The sequence below is a fragment of the Salvelinus fontinalis genome, chromosome 4 (assembly GCF_029448725.1).
Source record: "Salvelinus fontinalis isolate EN_2023a chromosome 4, ASM2944872v1, whole genome shotgun sequence".
NCBI lineage: Eukaryota > Metazoa > Chordata > Actinopteri > Salmoniformes > Salmonidae > Salvelinus > Salvelinus fontinalis.
The window spans coordinates 11,411,486-11,436,737 of record NC_074668.1 but is presented as its reverse complement, the minus strand read 5'-3'; the positions used below and the strand labels follow the sequence as shown (position 1 = coordinate 11,436,737).

The following is a 25,252-nucleotide window of genomic DNA, read 5'->3' as shown; positions in this document are numbered from 1 at the left end:
AGAGTATGTTGATGGGTAGCGTAGGGTATGCTGATGGGTAGTGTATGCTGACGGCTAGCGTAGGTTATGCTGATGGTTAGCGTAGGGTATGCTGATGGGTAGCGTAGGGTATGCTGATGCGTAGAGTATGTTGATGGGTAGCGTAGGGTATGCTGATGGGTAGTGTATGCTGATGGCTAGCGTAGGGTATGCTGATGGTTAGCGTAGGGTATGCTGATGGGTAGCATAGGGTATGCTGATGGGTAGCGTAGGGTATGCTGATGGGTAGTGTATGCTGATGGCTAGCGTAGGTTATGCTGATGGTTAGCGTAGGGTATGCTGATGGGTAGCGTAGGGTATGCTGATGGGTAGTGTATGCTGATGGCTAGCGTAGGTTATGCTGATGATGACTGGGTAGTCATCTAATGATAGACACACCAAACCCCAGGTCTCTGATCAAGATGAACATCGACGCAGGAGTTGTGTTGTATTTTCATGGTATCCCTTCTGAACTAGCCCACTGGGCTTCACCTTGTGAATGAAATATGTCTTATAGTGTGTGGTGGCCACATGCCCCCTAGATTAAAGAATGAAATATGTACATTACTGTGTGTGGTGGCCACATGCCCCATAGATTACAGAATGAAATATGTACATTACTGTGTGTGGTGGCCACATGCCCCATAGATTACAGAATGAAATATGTACATTACTGTGTGTGGTGGCCACATGTCCCCTAGATTACAGAATTAAATATGTACATTACTGTGTGTGGTGGCCACATGCCCCTAGATTACAGAATGAAATATGTACATTACTGTGTGTGGTGGCCACATGCCCCCTAGATTACAGAATGAAATATGTACATTACTGTGTGTGGTGGCCACATGCCCCTAGATTACAGAATGAAATATGTACATCACTGTGTGTGGTGGCCACATGCCCCATAGATTACAGAATGAAATATGTACATTACTGTGTGTGGTGGCCACATGTCCCCTAGATTACAGAATGAAATATGTACATTACTGTGTGTGGTGGCCACATGCCCCTAGATTACAGAATGAAATATGTACATTACTGTGTGTGGTGGCCACATGCCCCTAGATTACAGAATGAAATATGTACATTACTGTGTGTGGTGGCCACATGCCCCATAGATTACAGAATGAAATATGTACATTACTGTGTGTGGTGGCCACATGCCCCTAGATTACAGAATGAAATATGTACATTACTGTGTGTGGTGGCCACATGTCCCCTAGATTACAGAATGAAATATGTACATTACTGTGTGTGGTGGCCACATGCCCCTAGATTACAGAATGAAATATGTACATTACTGTGTGTGGTGGCCACATGCCCCTAGATTACAGAATGAAATATGTCTTATAGTGTGTGGTGGCCACATGCCCTCAGATTACATGTTGATGCAACAGCAAAGATACTATTGTTAGGCTGGTAATGTGTTTATGAATAAAGTTAATGGAGTTTAGGACTGTGGGAGCTGCAGTTATTCCCACTGGGCAAAAACTGGTTGAATCAACGTTGTATCCTCTCCATTTCAACCCCCAAAAATTAAAGGTGATGACATTGTGAATCAAAGTGGAAAACTGATTGGATTTGCAAAATGTCATCAACGTAAAGGAATGTAGTATTTTTTTCACCCAACTTTTAACCTAAATCCAATGACATGGTGACATTTTCTGTTGATTTTGCGTTGATTTGGAAGTGATGAAGAGATCAATTGTGAATTGAGTTCCTCTGTACTGTTGCATGAGTTTTGAAAACTGAGGTTAACTATTAAACATAAATTTGTTAAAAATAACTGTCTGCAGTTAGAAGGTACAATAATGCTGCATTGTGGCCTGTAGTGTCTAAATTAGAAATTATAAAGCTATATTTTGGAACATCATTATCGATTCCGCTCCCATGGATAATTTTGTGATACAGTATTGAGTTAGCAATTCTGTGTTACTTTTCTGTGTTTGTTGCCTCTCTCCCTAGCTCCATTTGTCATTTACAATAGACAGTCCCACATGTGTCATTTACAATAGACAGTCCCACATGAACACTGGTATGTCTCCGCCCCATCCTGCTCATCAATCCATCAATTACTGCACGACTTCCTGGTCAAGGTTCATGAAACAAAACAGCCCCCATAGTGGTGTATGTGCAGAATCTTATTTTGGCTTGGAAAATGAAAATGCACAGGGCTGACAGAGATTCTGAGGGCCTATACCCAGGTCTCCTGTCTGTTATTGTGCCAGTATGTGAATAAAACAGGTGAAGTGAGGGAGAAAATAACCCCCGCGAGGAGGAAATTCAACGACCAAGGTCATTCCCCAGGTTTTATTTCTATTCTCCTCACTGTTAAAGTGAATCTCCCAGTGAATAGTGTTTTCATTCTCTTTCTGAATGAGATTCACGGGAGCATGGAGAGAGACCCCCTTCTATCTCCCTCTCTCGCATTCCACCCTCTCTCCTCTCTCTCTCCCTCTCGTTCTTCTCCGAGACACAATACAGAGCCAGTGAACAAAAGTGCTGGGTTTAAACAACTGTTAACATACCATAGAAATGTAATTCACCCCCCACACAAAACTGTCTACCCATTGGGCACACATTGGTTGAATCAAATCAATTTGTATTTGTCACATGCGCCGAATACAAGTGTAGACCTTACCATGAAATGCTTACTTACAAGGCCTTAAACAACAATGCAGAGTAAAAAATGTGTCCAAAATAAAAGAGCAACAATAAAATAACAATAACGAGGCTATGTACATCAATGTTGTTTCCACGTCATTTCAATGAAATGACTCTGGACCAACATGGAATAGACGTTGAATTGACGCCTGTGCCCAGTGTTTACCGTTTGGCCCAGGATAAAAGGTCTGTGAATTAAATGCTTATACTTGATTAGATTATGCCTGCAATAATTGTCTGGATGATTTATAGAAGTCATTTGTTTCCACAACGCACAAGAAGGAGAATAGAAACATCAGCATGGTCACGGGCTGCCGTAAATCCAGTCAGCAATCAGGCGCCAACTCTTAGATGTTGATTATTACGTACAGAGAAAAGTGCTGGCCTATTAACTCTGCCCAGACACCAGGATCATATCATGGAAGCTCTCCTATTAATTCAACCTGCAGTCCAGTAGAACTCCCACTCCTGATGCTGCTCGGTTAATCACAACATGCCTACTTCAACAAGACCTGGCCTGCCATCGATCTAAGACTCATATTACCCAATTAATTTGTTTTGCTTGCAATACAGCTATTGAGTCATCACAATATATATATATATACATACATATCTGACAGATTGCATCGGCTATGAAAAACAGAAACAGCTAATTCAGTTGGACTTTATTTGTTTAATACATTTTTTTCTTCTTGGTCTTCTCCTCACAGGCTTAAGTAAATAAGTAATCGAGGAAGGAACCAGCAGAGCTACAATGAGGTCTGAGGCCTTGTTGCTGTATTTCACGCTACTGCAGATTGCTGGGGCTGGCTTCCCAGAAGACTCAGAGCCAATCAGTATTTCACATGGCAACTGTGAGTACACCCAGCTATTTCCTACTCCCCCAACACCCTGTTTTCCAACCACCGCCTCCCACTACCTTCTCGTCTCTCCCCTCTCCCCTCTGAGTGCTTTTGGAAGGTAGAATGTAATTTGGTGCCCAGGGAAACATAAAAAATGGAGGAGTTAAAGCTGCATTTGAAATGGAGCCCACCCTACATCAAAGGGTAATCCTGTATTTTCCTGTTGGGGCTTTAATGCAGTGTGTGATAGTGTAAATACCACGTGAGGCTCATTGTTCTTTCTCTCTGTATGGGTAGACCCTATATTCCTCCCAGCCATACAGTGTTGGAGCATCCTCCAGCAACCTCAGAGAGACCTTTCTCTCTGTCAGGCTTTTTCTTTTTAAACATTGCCTTGCAACAGGGGGGATTGCTTCCTATATTTATTGTTTTTGTTCCTCCCTCTCCACAGATACAAAGCAGTATCCGGCTTTTGTTGGACACAAACCTGGAAGAAACAATACACAACGGCACAAACTGGACATCCAGCTGGTCATGATTATGAACCGAACGTTGTATATCGCTGCCAGGTCAGTTCCCGCCCCTTTTCTCTCAGGTCACTAGCTCTCATATTAGTTCCAGTTTTGGATAGTCCACATAGTCATGTCAAATGATACCCCACAGAGTCATGTCAGATGATACCCCACAGAGTCATGTCAGATGATACCCCAGAGTCATTTCAGATGATACCCCAGAGTCATGCCAGATGGTACTCCATAGAGTCATGTCAGATGATACTCCATAGAGTCATGTCAGATGATACTCCACAGAGTCATGTCAGATGATACCCCACAGAGTCATGTCAGATGATACCCCACAGAGTCATGTCAGATGATACCCCACAGAGTCATGTCAGATGATACCCCACAGAGTCATGTCAGATGATACCCCACAGAGTCATGTCAGATGATACCCCACAGAGTCATGTCAGATGATACCCCACAGAGTCATGTCAGATGATACCCCACAGAGTCATGTCAGATGATACCCCACAGAGTCATGTCAGATGATACCCCACAGAGTCATGTCAGATGATACCCCACAGAGTCATGTCAGATGATACCCCACAGAGTCATGTCAGATGATACCCCACAGAGTCATGTCAGATGATACCCCACAGAGTCATGTCAGATGATACCCCACAGAGTCATGTCAGATGATACCCCACAGAGTCATGTCAGATGATACCCCACAGAGTCATGTCAGATGATACCCCACAGAGTCATGTCAGATGATACCCCACAGAGTCATGTCAGATGATCCACTGAATACATTTACAAATCAAATACAATCAATAAATTATTACCAATTACAAAAAAAACATATTAAGAGACTTAAAAGAAGACATTGGATGTGTCTGAATATCCATACTAGTGAATTAAATAATATGCGAAAAAAATGTAGTTTTATAGTATGTGAAATTTCGAAAATGCATCATCGAATGCGCTATTGTTGATGCCCACCATTCGTTCATTTTGGTACAGCGCATCAATTTATCTGAGTATCAGCCGTTCTCAAACACATTAGTTGGAAAAAGATGAGTGAATTCTACTAGATCAAACGGCGTAATGAGTATGGGGTTTAAGTATGTAGAACGCTAGTATGGGTATTCGGACACAGCCGATGACTTGGGCAGACTAATATGTATATACTGTACTCTCTATCATCTACTGCATCTTGCCATCTTTATGTATTACATGTATCACTAGCCACTTTAAACTATGCCACTTTATGTTTATATACCCTACAGTACTCATCTCAGATGTATATACTGTACTCTATACCATCTACTGCATTTTGCCTATGCCGCTCTGTACCATCACTCATTCATATATCTTTATGTACATATTCTTTATCCCTTTACACTTGTGTGTATGAGGTAGTAGTTGTGGAATTGTTAGGTTAGATTACTCGTTGGTTATTACTGCATTGTTCGAACTAGAAGCACAAGCATTTCACTACACTCGCATTAACATCTGCTAACCATGTGTATGTGACAAATACAATTTGATTTGATTTGATCTCGGGGCAGACACTGGATAAACTAGATGCTTGGTTCTGGACAGGAACTGAGGTTGTCTGAAGGAAACGGGGGAGTCCGCATCAATAGTTTTCTCCATGGGGAAGCATATTGATTTCATTTCATTTTGTATCATCGTTTTTTTTAAACTTACCTAGCTTGCTTGAAACAATTGACTATAGAGGTTACAAATTTAACAAAGCCACAGCATGGGGAATTCAGATCAAATGGCTCTGTATCTGTGTTGGCTTCTGTATTGGCCTAATTACATAGTAGGTTGATTGGATGCTGTTGAAAGCAACAATGAGTCACTTTGTTTTTTGAGAGCGCTACTAAATAAGTGGCCATTGAAGCGTGGTTCCTAAGTAGCAGGCCTGTTTAACACATCTGTGGTCATTAAGGAGGTGTTGGGAGCTTTGGAGTCCCAGCCTTTGGTCTGACTGCTACCTGCTCCTGGTCGGGCCTGGGGGAAATGGGAAAGTGAGGGGTTTATTAGTGGGGTGTGGTGGAAAGACAACACGGTGTGTTTCACTCCAGCATATTTAAAGCAGACGCGAATGCCAACGGACAGATGGTGAGGAGGGAATGTGACGCAGGAATTGTTGGAATTGCTGTCGTTGTGAAGAGTAGATTGATTTTAACTGGGAGAAACGTTTGAATCGATGGAATGCTGCCACCAAAGCCAAGTGGATACCGAGATTTCTGAATACAAATAGATATAGATGCATACAACTAGATGACTAACAGTATAACGCAAATAGTTAGAAGGTCATTCAGAGTAAGTCAAATCAAATCATAATCAAATCACATTTTATTTGTCACATGCACCGAATACTGGTGTAGACTTTACCGTGAAAGGCGTGCATGCGAGCCCTTCCCAACGATGCAGTTTAATAATAATAAAATAGTATCATAAGAGGAATAAAATAAACAAGAATGGAGCTATATACAGGTCAATGTGCAGAGGTACCAGGTATTTGAGGTAGACATGTACATGAAGGCAGGGTAAAGTGACTAGGCATCAGGATAGATAATAATACGAGTAAAAACAGTCCATTGGCCAACAGTGTTGTCAGTGTTGTGGTGCCAGTGTTGTGTTGTCAGTGTTGTGGTGCCAGTGTTGTGGTGCCAGTGTTGTGGTGCCAGTGTTGTGGTGCCAGTGTTGTGGGGCCAGTGTTGTGGGGCCAGTGTTGTGGTGCCAGTGTTGTGGGGCCAGTGTTGTGGGGCCAGTGTTGTGGGGCCAGTGTTGTGGTGCCAGTGTTGTGGTGCCAGTGTTGTGGTGCCAGTGTTGTGGGGCCAGTGTTGTGGGGCCAGTGTTGTGGTGCCAGTGTTGTGGTGCCAGTGTTGTGGTGCCAGTGTTGTGGGGCCAGTCGTAGGTAGGGTCATGATTCCATGCCTGATGACCAATCATCTCCAAGTGTGCTGCCTGCAGATGGTCAGTGGAAATTGTTTCCAAAATCAAATGCCATTTTGTGAATGGTATACATCCTTTTGTCTCCTGTTTTACACTGGCAATAACACCACACAATATTTTAGCAGTAGGACAAACAAACATATTCACTGACAAAATTGTAAATAAGTGGCTTAATTATTATTTTTTTACGTAATCTTTGGCAATGGTGGCGCTCCAGCAGATGCCGTAAATGCGGTTATTTGTGGGAGTAAAACAGTTACCTTGATTAAGTCATTCTCTTCCGTTATTTGTAGCTTCTAACATGTTAATTCTTCCACAAAGATTTAATATTTAATTTTAATTATGCAATTCAGTTAATGTCTGTTGTGGATTGTTTTAATATTCTGTACATTTTTCTCTGCTCTTTATTTTTATTAAGGACATTATTCATATGCCAGGATATTACACTTTCATCTCCTAAGAGTCAGTGATTTTCTTTGACTAGCTGTTGAGCAATTCTTAATCTCACATGAAAAAATACTACAGGTTTACTATAGAACAGTGGTGTATAAATACTTCAAAGTACTACTTAAGTATCTGTATAATGTACTTTTTACTCCATACATTTTCCTTGACACCGAAAAGTACTCATTACATTTTGAATGCTTAGCAGGAAAGGAAAATGGTCCAATTCATGCACTTATCAAGAGAATATCCGTGGCAGACTCACTAAACGCAAATGCTTCATTTGTAAATTATGTCAGAGTGTTGGCGTGTGCCCCTGGCTATCCGTAAATTTAAAAATAAATTGTGCTTAATTTTGCCTAATATAGACAATTTTGAAATTATTTATGCTTTTACTTTTGATACTTAAGTATATTTTTGTAATTACATTTACTTTTGATATTTAAGTATATTTAAAACCAAATAGTTTTAGACTTTTACTCAAGTAGTATTTTACTGGGTTACTTTAACTTGAGTCATTTTCTGTTGAGGTATCTTTACTTTTACTAAAGTATGACAATTGGATACTTTTTCCACCACTGCTATAGAATACTACAGTACTTACTATGGAATACTACAGTACTTACTATAGAATTCTGTAGTAAACTGTAGTATTCTGTAGAATTCTATACTACACGCTGTAGTATCCCGCTAACATAGTACTTAGTATAGAATGGTGTAGTGTACTGTATAATACTATAGTAAGTACTACATTATTATCTACACAAAAAAACACTGCAATAAATAATACAGTAATGTCCACAAAAACACAAAACTTTTTAAACTATAGTATATACTGCAGTATTGAATTTGCATATACTCTGCCCCTTCCCCTCCCCCATATCCCAATTTGTGCCACCCATAAGTGAGGAACCTACATGCCAAGTATAGACCATATATTGTCTTCCCTTCAGGTGATAGAAAAGATCAGAAGCTCTGAACTGTCTGTTCAGACCCCAGTCCTACCTACCTACAGATCATAGAAGAAGAAAGACCATAGTAAATACTACAGTAATGTCTGCATAAATACTACAGTATACAATCCACAAAAACACTACATGAATTACTATAGTATATACTACCGTTTTCTTTTACTAGGGTATTTATACTATAGTTAAATGTAAATACTACAGTATACTACAGTAAACACTACAGTATTCACTGTAGGGTTTTTGCAGAATATAGTATATATATGCTATAGTATTTTTTCCTGTGGGATAAGAAAATCAAATCGTTTTCTATTAAGTAATATATGGTCTATGGTTATGAACAATGAGATTATGAGATGGCTGTAATATTCTGTAGGTTTGTCTGCTGTACTTTACCATATTTCTGAGTTAATGTCGGAATACAACAATAATGACATGAATTCTAATGGGAATTCATGTCAACACCCAGTGAGCAGCACAAGACATTGAAAATATGTATTTTTAATCCAAACGTCTTTTCAACTTATTTTCTACGTATTTGCAACATCTTGTGCTCCTTCTGTGCACTGCCCATACTCAGCCTGGCAGGGGTTGTCAGAGGCCTACTCCCTGCTGTATGTTGAGTGTGTTCTTGCAGTGCTGCTGTGTGTGGGTGTGTGTTTGCTCGGCCTGTCCAGAGCCGACTCTGTGATCAGATGTAGAGCAGACACTGAGGCTTAGCCCGTACTTAAGCTCTGTCCTGGTGTCTGCCCGCTGGGATAATCAGCCGACCACTGCCAGCCTGCCAATAGGTAGCAGCCATCGGGTAGTGGGTAGTGGATACCCCCAGGTCACTCCGCATGCAGGGCATTGTCGCCATTCCCTGTCCTCAATTCCGGCTAACCATGGCAACGGCACCCACCCACTGCTTCCACCCCTCAATAAGGGTGGGAATGGGAAAGTCTGCCATTAGGAGAGTAGCCCACGTGAACACGCCTCCCCGGTCCTCCTGAAAACCCTGTGTCTCTTTGGGCCGCCCCACTGGAGGTCACGTTGGTCTAAATTATTCTAGTCGCCGTTAAATCCTGTTAAAGACATCTAATGACGCGGATTACACTTCCTCTGCCTCTCAAAACCAGGCGGACAGTTTTGTCCACTGCAGTGTTTTTGCCTGTACAAAAAAGTCAATGAGACTCGGCCAAAAGGACAGTCAGAGAACAGTCAGCGAGGCCCCTCTTTGATCCACTCCTCAGTGTAATGGTGGCCATTTTGCCTCTCTACCCTCCCATTCACTTGTGTGGGGATGTGAGTGAAACAATATACAATGCCCCCCTACCACAGATGATCTAGTTATGAAGAGGGTGGAATATGGGGATGGTGGTGTCCCATTTCTGAGACGATAGGTGTGGGATGCATACTAATCATGGCCCCCTTTCTGCCATCCGAGCGCGAGATTGTTTGACAAAGGGCCACCAGATGGCCCCCACTGGCCCGCAATTCCCCCAGAAGAAATGGGGTGTTATGAAAACGACATTCCCCAGCACAAAGGCCCACTGTTCTCATGGTTGGATGTCCAAGGGCTCTATTCAGTGTGTATCGCTGAAGCGTTACAGATTGTGTGATGGAAATGTAAAGGTAATTTCTGATTGAACCGACATATGCAGCGTTTACCGTGAATGTAGTCTCCGCTAGCGCGGGAACATTTCCTTTAAATTTCAATCACGTTGCAACGCTGAACTTCCGCCATACAGATTGAATAGAGCCCATAGTCTTTCCTCTTTCCCCTTGACCCACTAAAGCACACTTTCTACGCCCATATTTACAGTCGTACCTTCCATCCCACTCACATTCTTAACCCGTTGTTTTCAACATGGATAGAGGTTGAATTGACGTCTGTAGCCCAGTGGGTCAGGCCCACAGTACTGAACCTCTGGGCACAAACTGGTTGAATCAACATTGTTTCAAAATAATTGGACAACGTATTGTGATGTGCAATCTACATGTAAAATGCATTTAAAAAAAAATGTAAGTCATCAATGTAAACTGTTGTTTTGAGGTGAAATTTCAACCACAGGATTATGTCATCATCATAACCAAATTTCAACATAGACAAACCTTGTATAAAATATGTTGAATTTGTATCTTTAAAACAACGTCAAATTTTCAATGTTATATCCACTATCAGAAAATAAAAACGTTACGCTGGGCTGCACCTCCTACTGGAGAATTGATCTATCTACAGCTACCCCTTTGTTTTAACCAAGCCCAGCCCTGCTTAGCTATGATATTTGTAATTTACTATTACCAGTGTGCTATCTCCTGAGAATGATTGGTGAGAGATTTCCACTTAAAAACTAAATAGATTCACTGTTGCTATCGAAAACATTCCAAGGGTAGGTTTAACAGAGCAAATGAAATGTGACCGTACTTTATCAATCATCAATAATGCTATTTAGGCCTATATAGCATTTGCAAAGTCATCAACAGAAATAGTTTGAATTCAATCCAGATGTCAACTATAAATAGACAATACATTAGGCCTAGGGTTTCAAGCTCTGGTTGGTTTCAAATGTAATGATATTTAGTGATATTGAATTAGGGTTGGTTGTCAACGCAACCAAATATCAATATTTGAAGGATATTTATCTTCTGCTTGGATAGTTCCATCTGTGCCACTGAGTTGGTCTGGCTTTAATTCCAGTTTGTCCACCAATACAAACATCATATGTTGGATTCACTTCTCCATCTCAACCGAAAATCTAAGTTAAAGAATACGACTAAATCAAATCAAACTTTAGTAGTACCATTCACATTCAATATAATCTTATCCAGGTAATTTGGTTCTTTTATTAGACGAAGTACAGTGATATCACATTAATCTGTTGTTTAAATAAATAAAATATCTGACATTGTATACCCATTTTAACTTTTCTGTTTAAAATGGTTGAAAGTGCAGTGATAGACATTTGGGTGACAACTAAACCGAAATTCAGACATGGTTTTTCCATTGGAATTTGGTTGTGCTTTTAGATGGTTAAAGCGTAGTGAGAACACATTGGAATTTGGTTGTGCTTTTAGATGGTTAAAGCGTAGTGAGAACACATTGGAAATGTAACTAACTTTTGGCTGTCTTTTTGAGTGGGTGAATATAGGTTCTAATCTCATAGGTTCTAACAACGTCTCAACCAAATATTACCAAATGATCCACGTTGAAATGACATGGTGTGCCCAGTGGGGAGTGTGTTTACTCTCATCTTGGACTCCATGTTTGTTCATGGCAGTGTGAGGGTTCTCTCTGTGGGGAGTTTCAATATGTTTTTTAGAAGTTGCAGTGCCACATAGAGTGCAGTGAAGATGAGAGTCGGCCTGCTGTATATTTAAGAGCTCTCCCACATCTGATGGGACTAGTGTGGCTCTCTTTTAGTGGGGAAATGGAGGTAGGCCAGCAGGAAACTAATGGGGACTTGCTCTGACATGAGCCCAGGTGCAGACAGTGTTTGACTGCTGGTGTTGACACAGAGACAGCTCCAGCATTGTCCTGCCAGGATGTCTGCATGACGCATGGCTTGGCTCTGTCTTATCTCAGCTGGAGCTCTTCTGGCTCTGCTGGCACTCTGCTGGAATCACTTCCCAGCTAGCACATAATGTTCTGAGAACCATGTTTCTTCGAGCTTGGTGAGAGCGTGGTTGTCCTATGGTTATTTTTGCGTACAACCTCCCCACAACATTCCGGGAATGGTGCTTTGGAATGTTCTCAGCACATTTAAGGAACTTGACAAAAAACATTTTTATCTGTATTTCATTAGTTTAACAGAATGTTTCCTAAAAGTTCAAACATGGTTACATTTAATTTCAATTTTGGTAATGTTCTAGGAAAATTCAACTGGTTTGACATTGGGAATGTTCTCGGAGAAAAGGAGATTAGCACCGAGAGAGGGTGGAGCTCCTCCTAATGTTACGCTCTCTAGATGAATTATTCAATTTAGGCTGCAGCACTGATAACATACCTAAGGTCTTCTCCTCTAGGAGATGTGCGGAGCCCCAGGAAACCTATATAAGTGGATTCATTTCTGAAATGCTGTTCCTTCAGACTTTATTCAATTTCGTTAATGAGAGATGAAGCTACTGTGCAGGTTGGTAGTTATAATTAAAGCCAGACAGCGGCTGTTGTTTCACACTTTGATTAAAACCACATTCACACAGTCATCTCTAACAAATGAATGCCAAAAGTGGTTACAGTGTTGAGCACGGTCACCTTTCCCTTCTCAAACGAGCATGCCAGTCTCTCAGAGCCACGGTCAGTCAAACACAGTCTGGCTGAAAGGCAGTTAACCCTTGAGTTTATGGGTTCCATATGTGAGAAAGAAAGCCTCTTTTCCCACATAGGTCTTGTCTGTGCTTTAATGAGTGTTAGTATAGATTTCCTGTGGCTGAACACTATGCTTAATTGACCTGAACAGCAGAGTAACTTTGCACTCCCTTTCCCAGGAACAAAAAGGTTTTTGTCTGGGCAGCAGAAGCAGCACTCTCAACCATTGTTGACTGTTTCTGTCTGACAGAGCAAATAGCCCCTTTGTATATTGTTATATTCTTCCAGTTTGAACAAAGTTTAGACAAAGACGCCTGCGGTTTCAGATTCGCTGGGGGGTGTACGGGTGGGGGGCGGGGGTGAGGGGGTGGGGTGGTTGAATGGTTGTTGATGAGAGCCTGTCTATCTCCTCTGTTTCAGGGATCACATATACACGGTGGATACAGACACCGCCAACTCCGAGGAGATCTTTTTCAGCAAGGTGAGTGTTCTTTTTGAGGATGTGTTGTCCTGCACCGTCCTGCGGGTGGCTGTCCCGTACGTTGGCATAATCACCTGGCAGGTCATCCTGTCCAGCCCCGCTCCAGCGGCCGTCTGGCGTGAGACACTGCAGCGCCATGACCCCACTAAGCACATTATCCCATCAGGCATCAAACCGCATGCGTCATCTCTGCTCACAGGGATGGGGCCAAGGGAGAAACCAGAGATTTATGTACATATGTAACCACCCCCAACCCCCGCCTCCACCTCCTCCGCAGTATCTGTTTGTTCCACCTAGTATAATCAGAGCAAGCTGGATCAAAGAGACTGAGACAGAGAGATTGATCACTGAGACCCTGTTTAGTCTTTAATCACTGGCCAGGCGCCAAACATGCTGTAGTGTAGTATAGAGGCTGACCAATAGGACAGAGGCAGAGTTGAGCCAATCAAGCGGGCTAACTGGTGCTCCAGGCTCTCTCTCTCTTGAGGAATGATCGCCAGGGTAACTAAACAGATCTTCATTGATTCCCCATCAATTTCCTCTCCACAGAAACTGACATGGAAGTCCAGACAGGCAGACGTGGACACCTGCCGAATGAAGGGGAAGCACAAGGTAGAAAGACTACTCTTTCCTCCTGCTCGCCGTACCCCAGGTCATACCATACATAATAATAAACTAAAGCTAGGAGGTTTTCCTGACCACGGGGACCTCACCAGTAAAATGTATGTGCATATTCATATTCATTGAAATATTGTCATCTTTGAATGCCTTGCTGTCTCACATTCTTCTGAATGAATTTGTGAAATTAATATTTAAATGTATTTTATTTTATTTTATAATGGGATGGGAAAAAATCCACCAGTTGTCTTTATTGTATAATTAATGTTATTGTGCGTGTTTTTGTTTTCTGTGCATTCGACATTCTGTTCAAAGAATACACTCTACAGGTAGTAGCATTCCAGGGACATGGACGAGTCAGTCGCCATCGTTCATTCCTTTGAACGTGGCTGTCCATGTGGTTTTGCTCTAGTTCCAGCACAACAATGAATCATTCACAATATACATTCCCCCACCCCTCTTCTCTCCCTAAGGATGAATGTCACAATTTCATCAAGGTCCTCCTGCAGCAAAACGATGACTCCTTGTTTGTGTGTGGAACAAATGCTTTCAACCCCTCCTGTCGAACTTACAAGGTACAGCTCACATTGCGCTCTATCCATGCTCTGACTTCACCTGCTAAGAATTTGCTGCATACACAGTGCTGTATTTCAACCATATGGGGACGACAAAAGGAAGAAGAGGTGTGGAGAGATGGACATTGATGGATTACTTTCAAAAGCCCATGGTCAGATGTGTCCTTTTTTCCAGGTGTAGTTTGACACATTTCATTTAAAATCAGGGACATCTACACTGACAGATAGTGTAGGCACAGCAGTTCTGTTGAAATATGATCAAGGCAGACGGCCGCCTCGGTTGTCAAGGCATTTTTGGAATAGATTCAAGATATCCAGACTTTGGCAGAGTTATTAAGCGTCTTTAAACATGAACACCATCTTATTAAGATATCTACTGTCATCCTTAGGAAAGAAAACTCTAGAAGGCTGGCTTTGTTGACATGTTAGGAAATGAATTGACGCCACAGTGAAGTTGATTTGAAGGTGCTGTCGTGAGACATCAGGGGGTTGTTGTTTATCGCGAGGTATGTTTACTGCCGAACGAGACTCTTTGCTTCATTGACTTTTTGGTTCAGCGAAGCACAGAAAAGGGCTTGTGTTCTCACTCAAGTATTCTTTAGAGAATACAGAATTTATGCCCACATTTTGTAGGCATGGTTAGTTTTACAGTTTCTCTGCTCTCATTTCAGGTGCTTCTCATTGTTATAAGTGTTATATTGTCTGCAGAAAGCTGACATCCTCACTGACATACCGTAACACGTAACGAGAGGTGCTGTAAAATGTGTAAACGTTATGGCGAAGAGGTGAAATAAACAGGCTGTTGGCCATTGGCAGGCTCTCCCAAACGACCGATTTCAGGCTTTTGAGGTGCCGCTGGCTGCATCCAGTCAGCCTGGTTCTGGTCGAGGGGGAGGGGTATGTGTGCGCATGCATCCACCTTGGCCACAGTTTGCCTTTCCATCTCGCCGGCCTGACAGGCCTGAAAAGAGCTTTTGATTTAGAGCCAAACTCATCCCACATTAATCAGAGCCATGAGGAGGGGGGAAGATATATAAATGTTACTGTCGACAGCAGCTACACAACCCCCCCCACTCCCTCGCTTCCCTCCTCCCCCCTCCCGAGGGTCCATCTGCAAGCCAGCTCCTCTGTCGGCGCCGACACTTGTGTACCCGGGCCGTTCAGACAGACACCTTGGCAGCCGTGGGCCGCTCCCCAGAGCCGAAGCACAGCTCGCTTTGTGTAATAAAGCCTCCCTCCCCAGCTGCCTGATGTACGACTTGTGTCCATTACATCACCTGTTGCCGGGCGGAGCAGGGGAGTGCTGCTGAGAGGCCCAGTTGATATTGATCAGCCGTGGTGTATAGCCCCCCCCCCCCCCTACCTCCTGAATAGCCCCAGCCCCTGCCTCAGCTCCTGCCTCATCCACTGCCTCAGCCTCACCCCCTGCCTCATCCCCTGCCTCAGCCTCACCCCATGCCTCAGCCCCTGCCTCAGCCTCACCCCCGCCTCAGCTCCTGGCTCTGCATCAGCTTCGCCTCACCCTCACCCCTTGCCTCACCCCCTGCCTCAGCCCCAACCCCTGCCTCGGCCCCTGCCTCAGTCTCACCCCCTGCCTGCCTCAGCCTCACCCCCTGCCTCAACCCTTGCCCCAGCCCCAACCCCTGCCTCAGCCCCTGCCTCAGTCTCACCCCCTGCCTCAGCCCCTGCCTCAGTCTCACCCCCTGCCTCACTCCTGCCTCACCCTCACCGCCTGCCTCAGCCTCACCCCCTGCCTCAACCCCAAACCCTGCCTCAGCCCCTGCCTCAGTCTCACCCCCTGCCTCAGCCCCAACCCCTGCCTCAGCCCCTGCCTCAGCCCCAACCCCTGCCTCAGCCCCTGCCTCAGCCCCAACCCCTGCCCCAGCCTGAGCCTGACAGGTAGCTGAGAGATGGAGCATGGCTGTCTCAGTGGGAGAGTCAGTGCACTGAATATGTGCACACTCTGATTTACCATAGCAGTGAGAAACCCTGTACAATAACAACATAGACATGTAATGACAAGGCCCCTTTCCAGTGTGGAAGCAACCAATTAAAATGCATTTGAGGGCCATGCTAGAGATGTGTTTATTTTCTATTTGTATTATTAATTTGCAGACAGGGCCTTAATCCTTGAGTTAATAAAATTAATTTACATCCTCAAGGATAGGTGTAGCTTCCCATGTGTTTAATTGTTTATGGAAAAATACAATCATTTTTTCAGGAGTGACAACATAACTGTGTATCCCTTTCCTCTTTGCTGCTTGATAGTAGACTGACCTCATAAACATCTCACGATTGCCTGGGAGTCTCTTCCTTCTGTTCAAATGGCAGGAATAGATCACTGACAGAGAGCCAAGCACACAGTAGACAGAGGTCATTGCCATGGTGAAATTAAACAGGCAAGAGTGGGGCTCCCTCCCCCTCCCCCCTCCCTCCACCCCACCTCAGTGATAGTGCCTCAACCTCCACAGTGATAGCATAGTGCCTCAACCTCCACAGTGATAGCATAGTGCCTCAACCTCCACAGTGATAGCATAATGCCTCAACCTCCACAGTGATAGCATAGTAACTCAACCCCCTACAGTGATACCATACTGCCTCAACCCCCACAGTGATAGCATAGTGCCTCAACCTCCACAGTGATAGCATAGTGCCTCAACCTCCACAGTGATAGCATAATGCCTCAACCCCCGACAGTGATAGCATAGTGCCTCAACCTCCACAGTGATAGCATAGTACCTCAACCTCCACAGTTATAGCATAATGCCTCAACCCCCGACAGTGATAGCATAGTGCCTCGACCCCCGACAGTGATAGCATAGTACCTCAACCTCCACAGTGATAGCATAGTAACTCAACCCCCTACAGTGATACCATACTGCCTCAACCCCCACAGTCATAGCATAGTGCCTCAACCTCCACAGTGATAGCATAATGCCTCAACCCCCGACAGTGATAGCATAGTGCCTCAACCTCCACAGTGATAGCATAGTGCCTCAACCACAGTGATAGCATAGTGCCTCAACCCCCTACAGTGATAGCATACTGCCTCAACCCCCTACAGTCATAGCATAATGCCTCAACCCCCACAGTGATAGCATAGGGCCTCAACCTCCACAGTGATAGCATACTGCCTCAACCCCCTACAGTCATAGCATAATGCCTCAACCCCCACAGTGATAGCATAGGGCCTCAACCCCCACAGTGATAGCATAGTGCCTCAACCCCCTACAGTGATAGCATACTGCCTCAACCCCCTACAGTCATAGCATAATGCCTCAACCCCCACAGTGATAGCATAGTGCCTCAACCCCCTACAGTGATAGCATACTGCCTCAACCCCCACAGTCATAGCATTGTGCCTCAATACCCACAGTGATAGTATAGTGCCTCAACTCCCACAGTGATAGCATCGTGCCTCAACCTTGCTTCAACCTCCACAGTGATAGCATAGTGCCTCAACCCCCTACAGTGATAGCATACTGCCTCAACCCCCACAGTCATAGCATAGTGCCTCAATACCCACAGTGATAGCATAGTGCCTCAACAACCACAGGGATAGCATAGTGCCTCAATCTCACCTCAACCCCCACAGTGAAAGCATAGTGTCTCAACCTCACCTCAACCCCCACAGTGATAGCATACTGCCTCAATCCCCACAGTGATAGCATACTGCCTCAACCCCCACAGTGATAGCATAGTGTCTAAACACCCACAGTCATAGCATAGTGCCTCAACCTCGCCTCAACCCCCACAGGGATAGCATAGTGTCTTAACACCCACAGTCATAGCATACTGCCTCAATCCCCACAGTGATAGCATAGTGTCTTAACACCCACAGTGATAGCATACTGCCTCAATCCCCACAGTGATAGCATAGTGTCTTAACACCCACAGTGATAGCATAGTGCCTCAACCCCCACAGTGATAGCATAGTGCCTCAACCCCCACAGTCATAGCATAATGCCTCAACAACCACAGGGATAGCATAGTGCCTCAACAACCACAGTGAAACAGTTGAAATTAGTGCCCTCAGACTAGTGACGTCATATTAGTAATAGAACAACTTTCCCTGTCTCGAAAATGTGTATCTTTTAAAAGGGCCTCTGTTTATACAATTATTCATATCTTGATAGCTGAGAGAAAAATCCAATGCTGGTGTTGGTTGTCGTAATGTAAGGTCAAAAGTAATTTTCACTGCCAAATCAGCTTCAACTATTTCTCTGGCAGCTCTCTCAGCACTCAGTGAGAGTGGGCAGATGATATGTGTTTTAGTGGGCAGATGATAGGTGTTTCCACAGAAACAGGAATAGAAAACAAAATGGCCTCTTTAGAGACCAAAAAGTGCTGTGTAAGCGCGTCACCTTTCTTAGAAAACTGCAGTCTTTGTGAGAGAGACAACGCCTCTATGTAACTCTGTTAGCGTACAGTGATCTTGACCTCAGCCCAGTGTCCCTGACCTCAGCCCAGTGTCCCTGACCTCAGCCCAGTGTCCCTGACCTCAGCCCAGTGGTCTTGACCTCAGCCCAGTGTCCCTGACCTCAGCCCAGTGGTCTTGACCTCAGCCCAGTGGTCTTGACCTCAGCCCAGTGGTCTTGACCTCAGCCCAGTGGTCTTGACCTCAGCCCAGTGGTCTTGACCTCAGCCCAGTGTCCCTGACCTCAGCCCAGTGGTCTTGACCTCAGCCCAGTGACCTTGACCCCAGCCCAATGGTCTTGACCTCAGCCCGAGCTTCGTATGAAAGACTGTAGTCGTGCCCACTGGGGATGACACGGCACCCATGGGGGAGGTAACTGACCTTTCACCCGGATATGATCCTCAGCCACTACCACTCCACTGTTGTGTTAAATATGGTTCCATGGAAGATGCTTTATTTCCAATGAGGATAGGGTTGGGTTGGGATTTCAATGGTTTGGGTTGGGATTTCAATGGATTGGTTTGGGATTTCAATGGGTTGGGATTTCAATGGATTGGGTTGGGATTTCAATGGGTTGTGGGATGGGGTGGGTCTGGGATGGGGTGGGATGGGATGGGGTGGGGTTGGGATGTGGTGGGTTTGGGATGGGGTGGGTTGGGGTGGGTTGGGTTGGGATGGGATGGAATGGGGTGGGTTGGGGTGTGGTGGGTTGGGATGGGGTGGGGTTGGGTTGGTTTGGGATTTCAATGGGTTGGGATTTCAATGGGTTGGGATTTCAATGGGTTGGGTTGGGATTTCAATGGGTTGGGTTGGGATTTCAATGGGTTGGGATTTCAATGGGTTGGGTTGGGATTTCAATGGGTTGTGGGATGGGGTGGGGTGGGTCTGGGATGGGGTGGGGTTGGGTTGGGATGGGGTGGGGTTGGGATGGGGTGACTGCTAGCTTTTGGGTGGATTTTCCTCTGACCCTTTTTCTTTCTCCACTGTAGATGGACACCATGGATGCTGTAGGGGAGGACATCAGTGGGATGGCGCGGTGCCCATATGATGCCAAGCACTCCAACGTCGCCCTGTTTGCTGGTGAGAGACCTTAACTAATGTATTACTGGAATGTGGATGTGGTCTGGGAAAATATAGGTTACCCTTTTTTTTAGTCTAAAGAAGTAACCTAAAGAATCTTAGTATTACCACATCAACATGAGTGAAAGGTATGCATTACTTTAAGTGTTTGATGTACAGTGTCTATTTTATGTACAGCAGTACTGTGTGTCTAAGACAATATCCCCCTCTGGGAAATTACAGTTAACCTTATCATATTCAACCAAGGACATTAAACTAGTTGTATGAATGATATGTCAAGATCATTTTAAATTCCACTGTATCTCTCAGTAATCATGTCATTATACAAGGCATATCACTTCAAAAGATTAGCCTTTTCCTTTAGTCATAGTCATTAAACATTAGCTGGATAGGAAAGTCTTTCTCTTTTTGAGCGTAAGGTTGCATTAGGAACACTAGGGTGAATTTAATACTCTGTGGCCTATTTTAATAGCAATACACTAGCAGTAGGTCAGGAATAAGGAGCAGTCTGTTACATGTTGTTGAACAAATTGTTGAACTCTGGGCCAATTTGTTCTGTGTTTCTGGGAGGAATCTGCTACTTGGCAGATGTAAGTTTGTGGGCAGCTTGGAAACACATGAAGCTATTGTGGTTTTACACCCCCGTCCCCCCCCCCACCCCAAACTGGAATATTCTCCCGAATCTGGGGATTAAAAATCAATAAAAAAGACGAAACCCCGAATGAGTCAGCTTTCCGTTCGTGGGTTACAGCTCCTCCAGCCGAAGAGCTGTTATAGTGATTCACTCTTACTGATATTCAGTGTGAACTGATTTATGGGATGTGAGTTTCTCTGTGTAAAGTCAACGCAGAGTAAATGCCTTTAGATGACCAGTTAATTTGTAGCCGCGGAATTGGAATGGGAATCTCTGAGTAATCAAGAAGGTTCTTTGCTATCCTTTCAATTATGTAGTTAAAGTTTCCAATGCAGCCATCCAATTGAAGCTAAGGGGCTGAGGTCATTCTCATTGCGGATACTGTTTGCATTGAGGAGCGTGTGTGTGTGTGTGTGTGTGTGTGTGTGTGTGTGTGTGTGTGTGTGTGTGTGTGTGTGTGTGTGTGTGTGTGTGTGTTAAATGAGGCTAGTTTTTGTGCGTAGCCATTCCTTTTGTCATGTTTGTGTTTGTTCTGCCCATGACTGGTACAGTGGCTGACTTCTTATCCCTTATCCCTCTCTCTTCTCTCTCCAGATGGAAAGCTCTACTCCGCAACAGTAACAGATTTCCTAGCGATCGATGCAGTCATTTATCGTAGCCTTGGAGACAGCCCAACTTTGCGCACTGTCAAACACGACTCCAAGTGTCTCAAAGGTGAGGAGAGTCATCGGATACAAAGGCCTGATGGTTGAAAGACGTAGAGACACAGACTCATCACAATGAGTGACGGATTGGAAAACATATCAGAGTTGATGCTGTCACTCTCATAACCAGTCCCATAGCAGTTATGTACTAAGTAAATTGGCTTCCTCTAAGAATGACAACATGACCAGGTTGGCAAAGCTGAATAAATAGATCCCTCATCCCCCACATGTAAATAGCCCCTTAATAGAGACGATGGATTGAGCTACTTCCAGTGCCGTGCTTGGGCTGGGCCTCACTGTATACTGTGATTGATTCTTCAGGTATTGGATGTAAAATGGGTGTTGATCTGTTTTGTGATGATATGTCTGCTTTTTGTTTTTCAGAGCCGTATTTCGTACAGGCAGTTAACTACGGTGACTTCATCTACTTCTTCTATCGCGAAATTGGAATGGAGTACAACACAATGGGAAAGGTAAGCTGACTGGGGCTGAGGGCTACATCCTCCTGAACAGGAGAGACAGGATGTGCTTTGTGAAGTAAACAGGAAGTGGGTGTATCAAGTATCTGTAAAGGCGGTCAGTATGACCAAAATGGTGAAACCTTTTCGATATAGAAAAACATTTGCAGGATGTAGGCCTAAAAATAGTTGAAAATGCATGTCAGTGATGCCTGGAAAGCCATTTTGAAGTCTAAATATATTCTCTGACTCGCACTGCGTGCTACTGGTTAACCTGTTGCTTACTCTGGCTGTTTCCTCAAAGGATTTTGAAGTTTTAATCCAAAATGAGATAGACAGGAATGGGAGGAAAGGAAAATGAGGATTTTTCATTCAAGGTTTTAGACCAAAGGGATATAAGACGTTTTGATTCATCCTTTCATTTCAGTTTGCATGGAGGTTTAATTGTATCCTATAAGGAAAATACGACATGGAAATGAATTACATAAACATTATATTATTAAGAATAAACGTGGGAGCCGGGGAAAACATATTTACACCCAATTCCGTCTGACGTGTTATACTGCACATGAATACAAAGTGAAATTCTCTGGTTATTTTGAGAGGAATATCACTATATAAGAAAGAATGCAGAGTGGTGTGACGTATGGTGGGTGCTGTGGGGTAGAGGAATGGTACTCCCTGATTGATTTATTTGACAATCTGAAACATAATAAGTTCCACAGTCATTAATAATGTGGGCTGTTGTATATTTATGCATGGTGAATATTTTTAAGACCATGGCTCTGGTCTGCGAGACCTGCTTAGTTACAGAGACCTAATAATAATAAGCTTTACCTTCTGTGAGTGTGCTGGTTTGGCGCGTAAGGAAACCAGCCAGACAACAGGTGTGTTTCTGGAAACACCCACTAAGTGTGTGTGTGCGTGTACGTGTGCGTGTTGTCCAGGTGGTGTTCCCCCGGGTGGCCAGGGTGTGCAAGAATGACAAGGGCGGCTCCCAGAGAGTTCTGGAGAAACAGTGGACCTCCTTCCTGAAGACCCGTCTCAACTGCTCCATCCCGGGAGACTCCCATTTCTACTTCAACATCCTGCAGGCCGTCACCGACGTCATCCACATCAACGGCCGCGATGTCGTCATGGCAACCTTCTCCACACCTCACAACAGGTACGATTGTCCGGCGGCCACACAGAAGGAAATCAATTTCCCAGGGTACCGCAGCGCGTAATTCACTGTCACAATAGTTTTGGCACTTTTGTCAGGTGCATAATGTTATTCCTGCATAATGCATATTGAGAATGGAGAACCATTTAAGCAGGGAGTTTTTTATCTAAATATAAATTATAAAGGAGCTGTAGTACTGCTACATATTGTAAATCCCATTTTATGGCGTTTCTTAGGCAATAAGACAATTGCTTGTGACAATGCAATTGAGCATGGTTAATGGGCATTAAAAGTCAATGAAGCGGCTTGGAATTCCTATAAGCGAATTTGATCCGGGCATGAATTGCAGTTAGTGAGTGAAATGAGAGGGAACACATTTTGACTGGAGGTAGCATTCTGAATTTATTAGCTATTAATTTAACCAAGTGCTTTGGCAGCATGGCGTGCCTTTTGCGCTGAACATAGCCAACGCTGGCTGATTACTGAGATTTACAGTCTGGGCCACAAGGTTAGCAGAATAACAGCTCTGTAACCGTCACAATCCTGCCCTTGTACATGATGTCTCTCAATGCCAAGGCAGCTGAAATGCCCCTTTAGAAATGTCCAGGAAATAGACAAGTGATTCAGAGCTATGCTATGCACAGTTTTCACACAGTGGAATCATATCAATTGGACTGAGAAAAGTTCTTTTTTTGTGGGGGGTGATGTTTCTACAGCATTCCTGGGTCGGCCGTCTGCGCCTATGACATGGCTGATGTGGCCAATGCGTTCACGGGACGTTTTAAAGAGCAGAGGTCCCCGGATTCCACCTGGACACCTGTTCCTGAGGAGAAGGTTCCAAAACCAAGGTATGCCCCCCCCCACACACACACACACACCAGCAACAAACACACATTCAAAAACACACACACACACACACCGGCAGCATGAAAGAAGTTCGATATCAGCAAATGAAGCATGAGATCATTTTCCAGATGGCTGCCTACTTCTCCAAATGCACCAGCCTGATCAATCTCCATCTCTGCGTTCCTAATTACCCGGCAGAGAGCAGCTCCTTTTCTCTTGTGAAACGTACGTTTAAAAACCGAGATCTGTGGAGGGGGATGGTACTGTAATTGGTGTCTCTCCCCATATGGCTGGCGATAATGTGGAGCGCAACAGGATACCACCCCTGGTGATTAGCATAATATTATGTGTTTGTGTGAAACAAGGTCAGGTGTTAATGTGATCTGAAATCTACGTCTCGTTTATTCAATTTATTTTCTGTCGACGTTATCAGCAGACAAACAGAAGGGAGTTTTCACAGCGTTACCCAGGTTTTTATCCCCCACCCTCTTCTGCAGCAGTAGACATGTGATGTGTCTTCGTCTCTGATCTGTCTCTGTTGCTTTTCATGTACTGTAGACCTTATTACATTGTGCAATGTCTATCATGGAAAAGAATTGAATCAGGGCTGGTTTCCATGCCAGGCCACAGAATCCACCCAAGTTATCCATTAAGAAAAGAAAGGTACCGCTCTACCGTAATAGTGCAGCAAAACCTTTTCAATAAAGCTATCAAGAGGTGAGATGTCTTCGAACGGATCTCCTATCAAAGGCAGCTTCACTTTTACAGGGCCTTCTCCTCTGCTACTCTGTCCTTGTAAAGAGATCAAATGGCTGCTCTCTGACTCCCACTGTTTGATTCCCTGATACTTTCATCCACTTCAGGCCCGGCTGTTGTGCTGGCACGCCGTCCTTAGAGAAGTACAAGGTGTCCAACGAGTTCCCTGACGACACCCTGAACTTCATCAAGCAGCACCCTCTCATGGATGAAGCTGTGCCCTCTATCACTAACAGGCCCTGGTTTCTCAAGACCATGGTGCGGTGAGTATAGCCTCAATAGCTAGGATGCTACTCTAGTTAGCACGCTAGCTAGGTCTGGGTCATAGGCGGTGTTTATCAAGGTTATACGTGCATTATGCATTACTATATTTGTAATTACCAGTGGTATCATTATATACATAAATCTTAGTTACAATTTTTATACAAATGTCATGGCACATAGCAAAGTGTTACGTTACATGTTGTTAAAAGGGTTATATACATCAAAAGCAGTTACTTTTATAAGGCCATATGGTGGAAGGTGGTTTTATTATCTATGTCACAGCCTCGGTGTGTAGTACGACTCTAACACAGGAAGTCAGCCCGCAAACTGAATCTGTAACAGGACCTTATCTCATATATATACCCCAAAGGGACATTATAGAATTTGAGCTTTTGTTACAAATTGGACTATCAAAATCCTATCAACTATGAAAACCTATTCCATTATATGTTCTAGTGGCTAGCCAGGCACAATCTGTATGGAGGTAGACTGGATTCAAGGATATCCCTCTTGAGATTTTCTATTACTCTGGACACTGTCCTTGAGGTTGCTGTTAT

General features: G+C 44.0%; 1 protein-coding gene across 6 annotated transcripts in view; it reads left to right on the top strand.

The window, feature by feature from the left end:
• LOC129853078 (semaphorin-6A-like) overlaps positions 1 to 25,252 on the top strand; it is a 94,155-nt gene that overhangs the window by 41,628 nt on the left and 27,275 nt on the right. For all 6 annotated transcript variants that reach the window (XM_055918749.1, XM_055918754.1, XM_055918751.1 and 3 more), the window contains exons 2-12: positions 3,396 to 3,539; positions 3,979 to 4,096; positions 13,121 to 13,181; positions 13,731 to 13,793; positions 14,273 to 14,374; positions 19,781 to 19,871; positions 21,100 to 21,219; positions 21,594 to 21,682; positions 22,615 to 22,832; positions 23,546 to 23,677; positions 24,539 to 24,694. In XM_055918749.1, coding sequence (XP_055774724.1) covers positions 3,440 to 3,539; positions 3,979 to 4,096; positions 13,121 to 13,181; positions 13,731 to 13,793; positions 14,273 to 14,374; positions 19,781 to 19,871; positions 21,100 to 21,219; positions 21,594 to 21,682; positions 22,615 to 22,832; positions 23,546 to 23,677; positions 24,539 to 24,694 — 1,250 coding nt within the window. In that variant the 5' untranslated portion in view covers positions 3,396 to 3,439. The remainder of the gene's footprint in view (positions 1 to 3,395; positions 3,540 to 3,978; positions 4,097 to 13,120; positions 13,182 to 13,730; positions 13,794 to 14,272; positions 14,375 to 19,780; positions 19,872 to 21,099; positions 21,220 to 21,593; positions 21,683 to 22,614; positions 22,833 to 23,545; positions 23,678 to 24,538; positions 24,695 to 25,252) is intronic.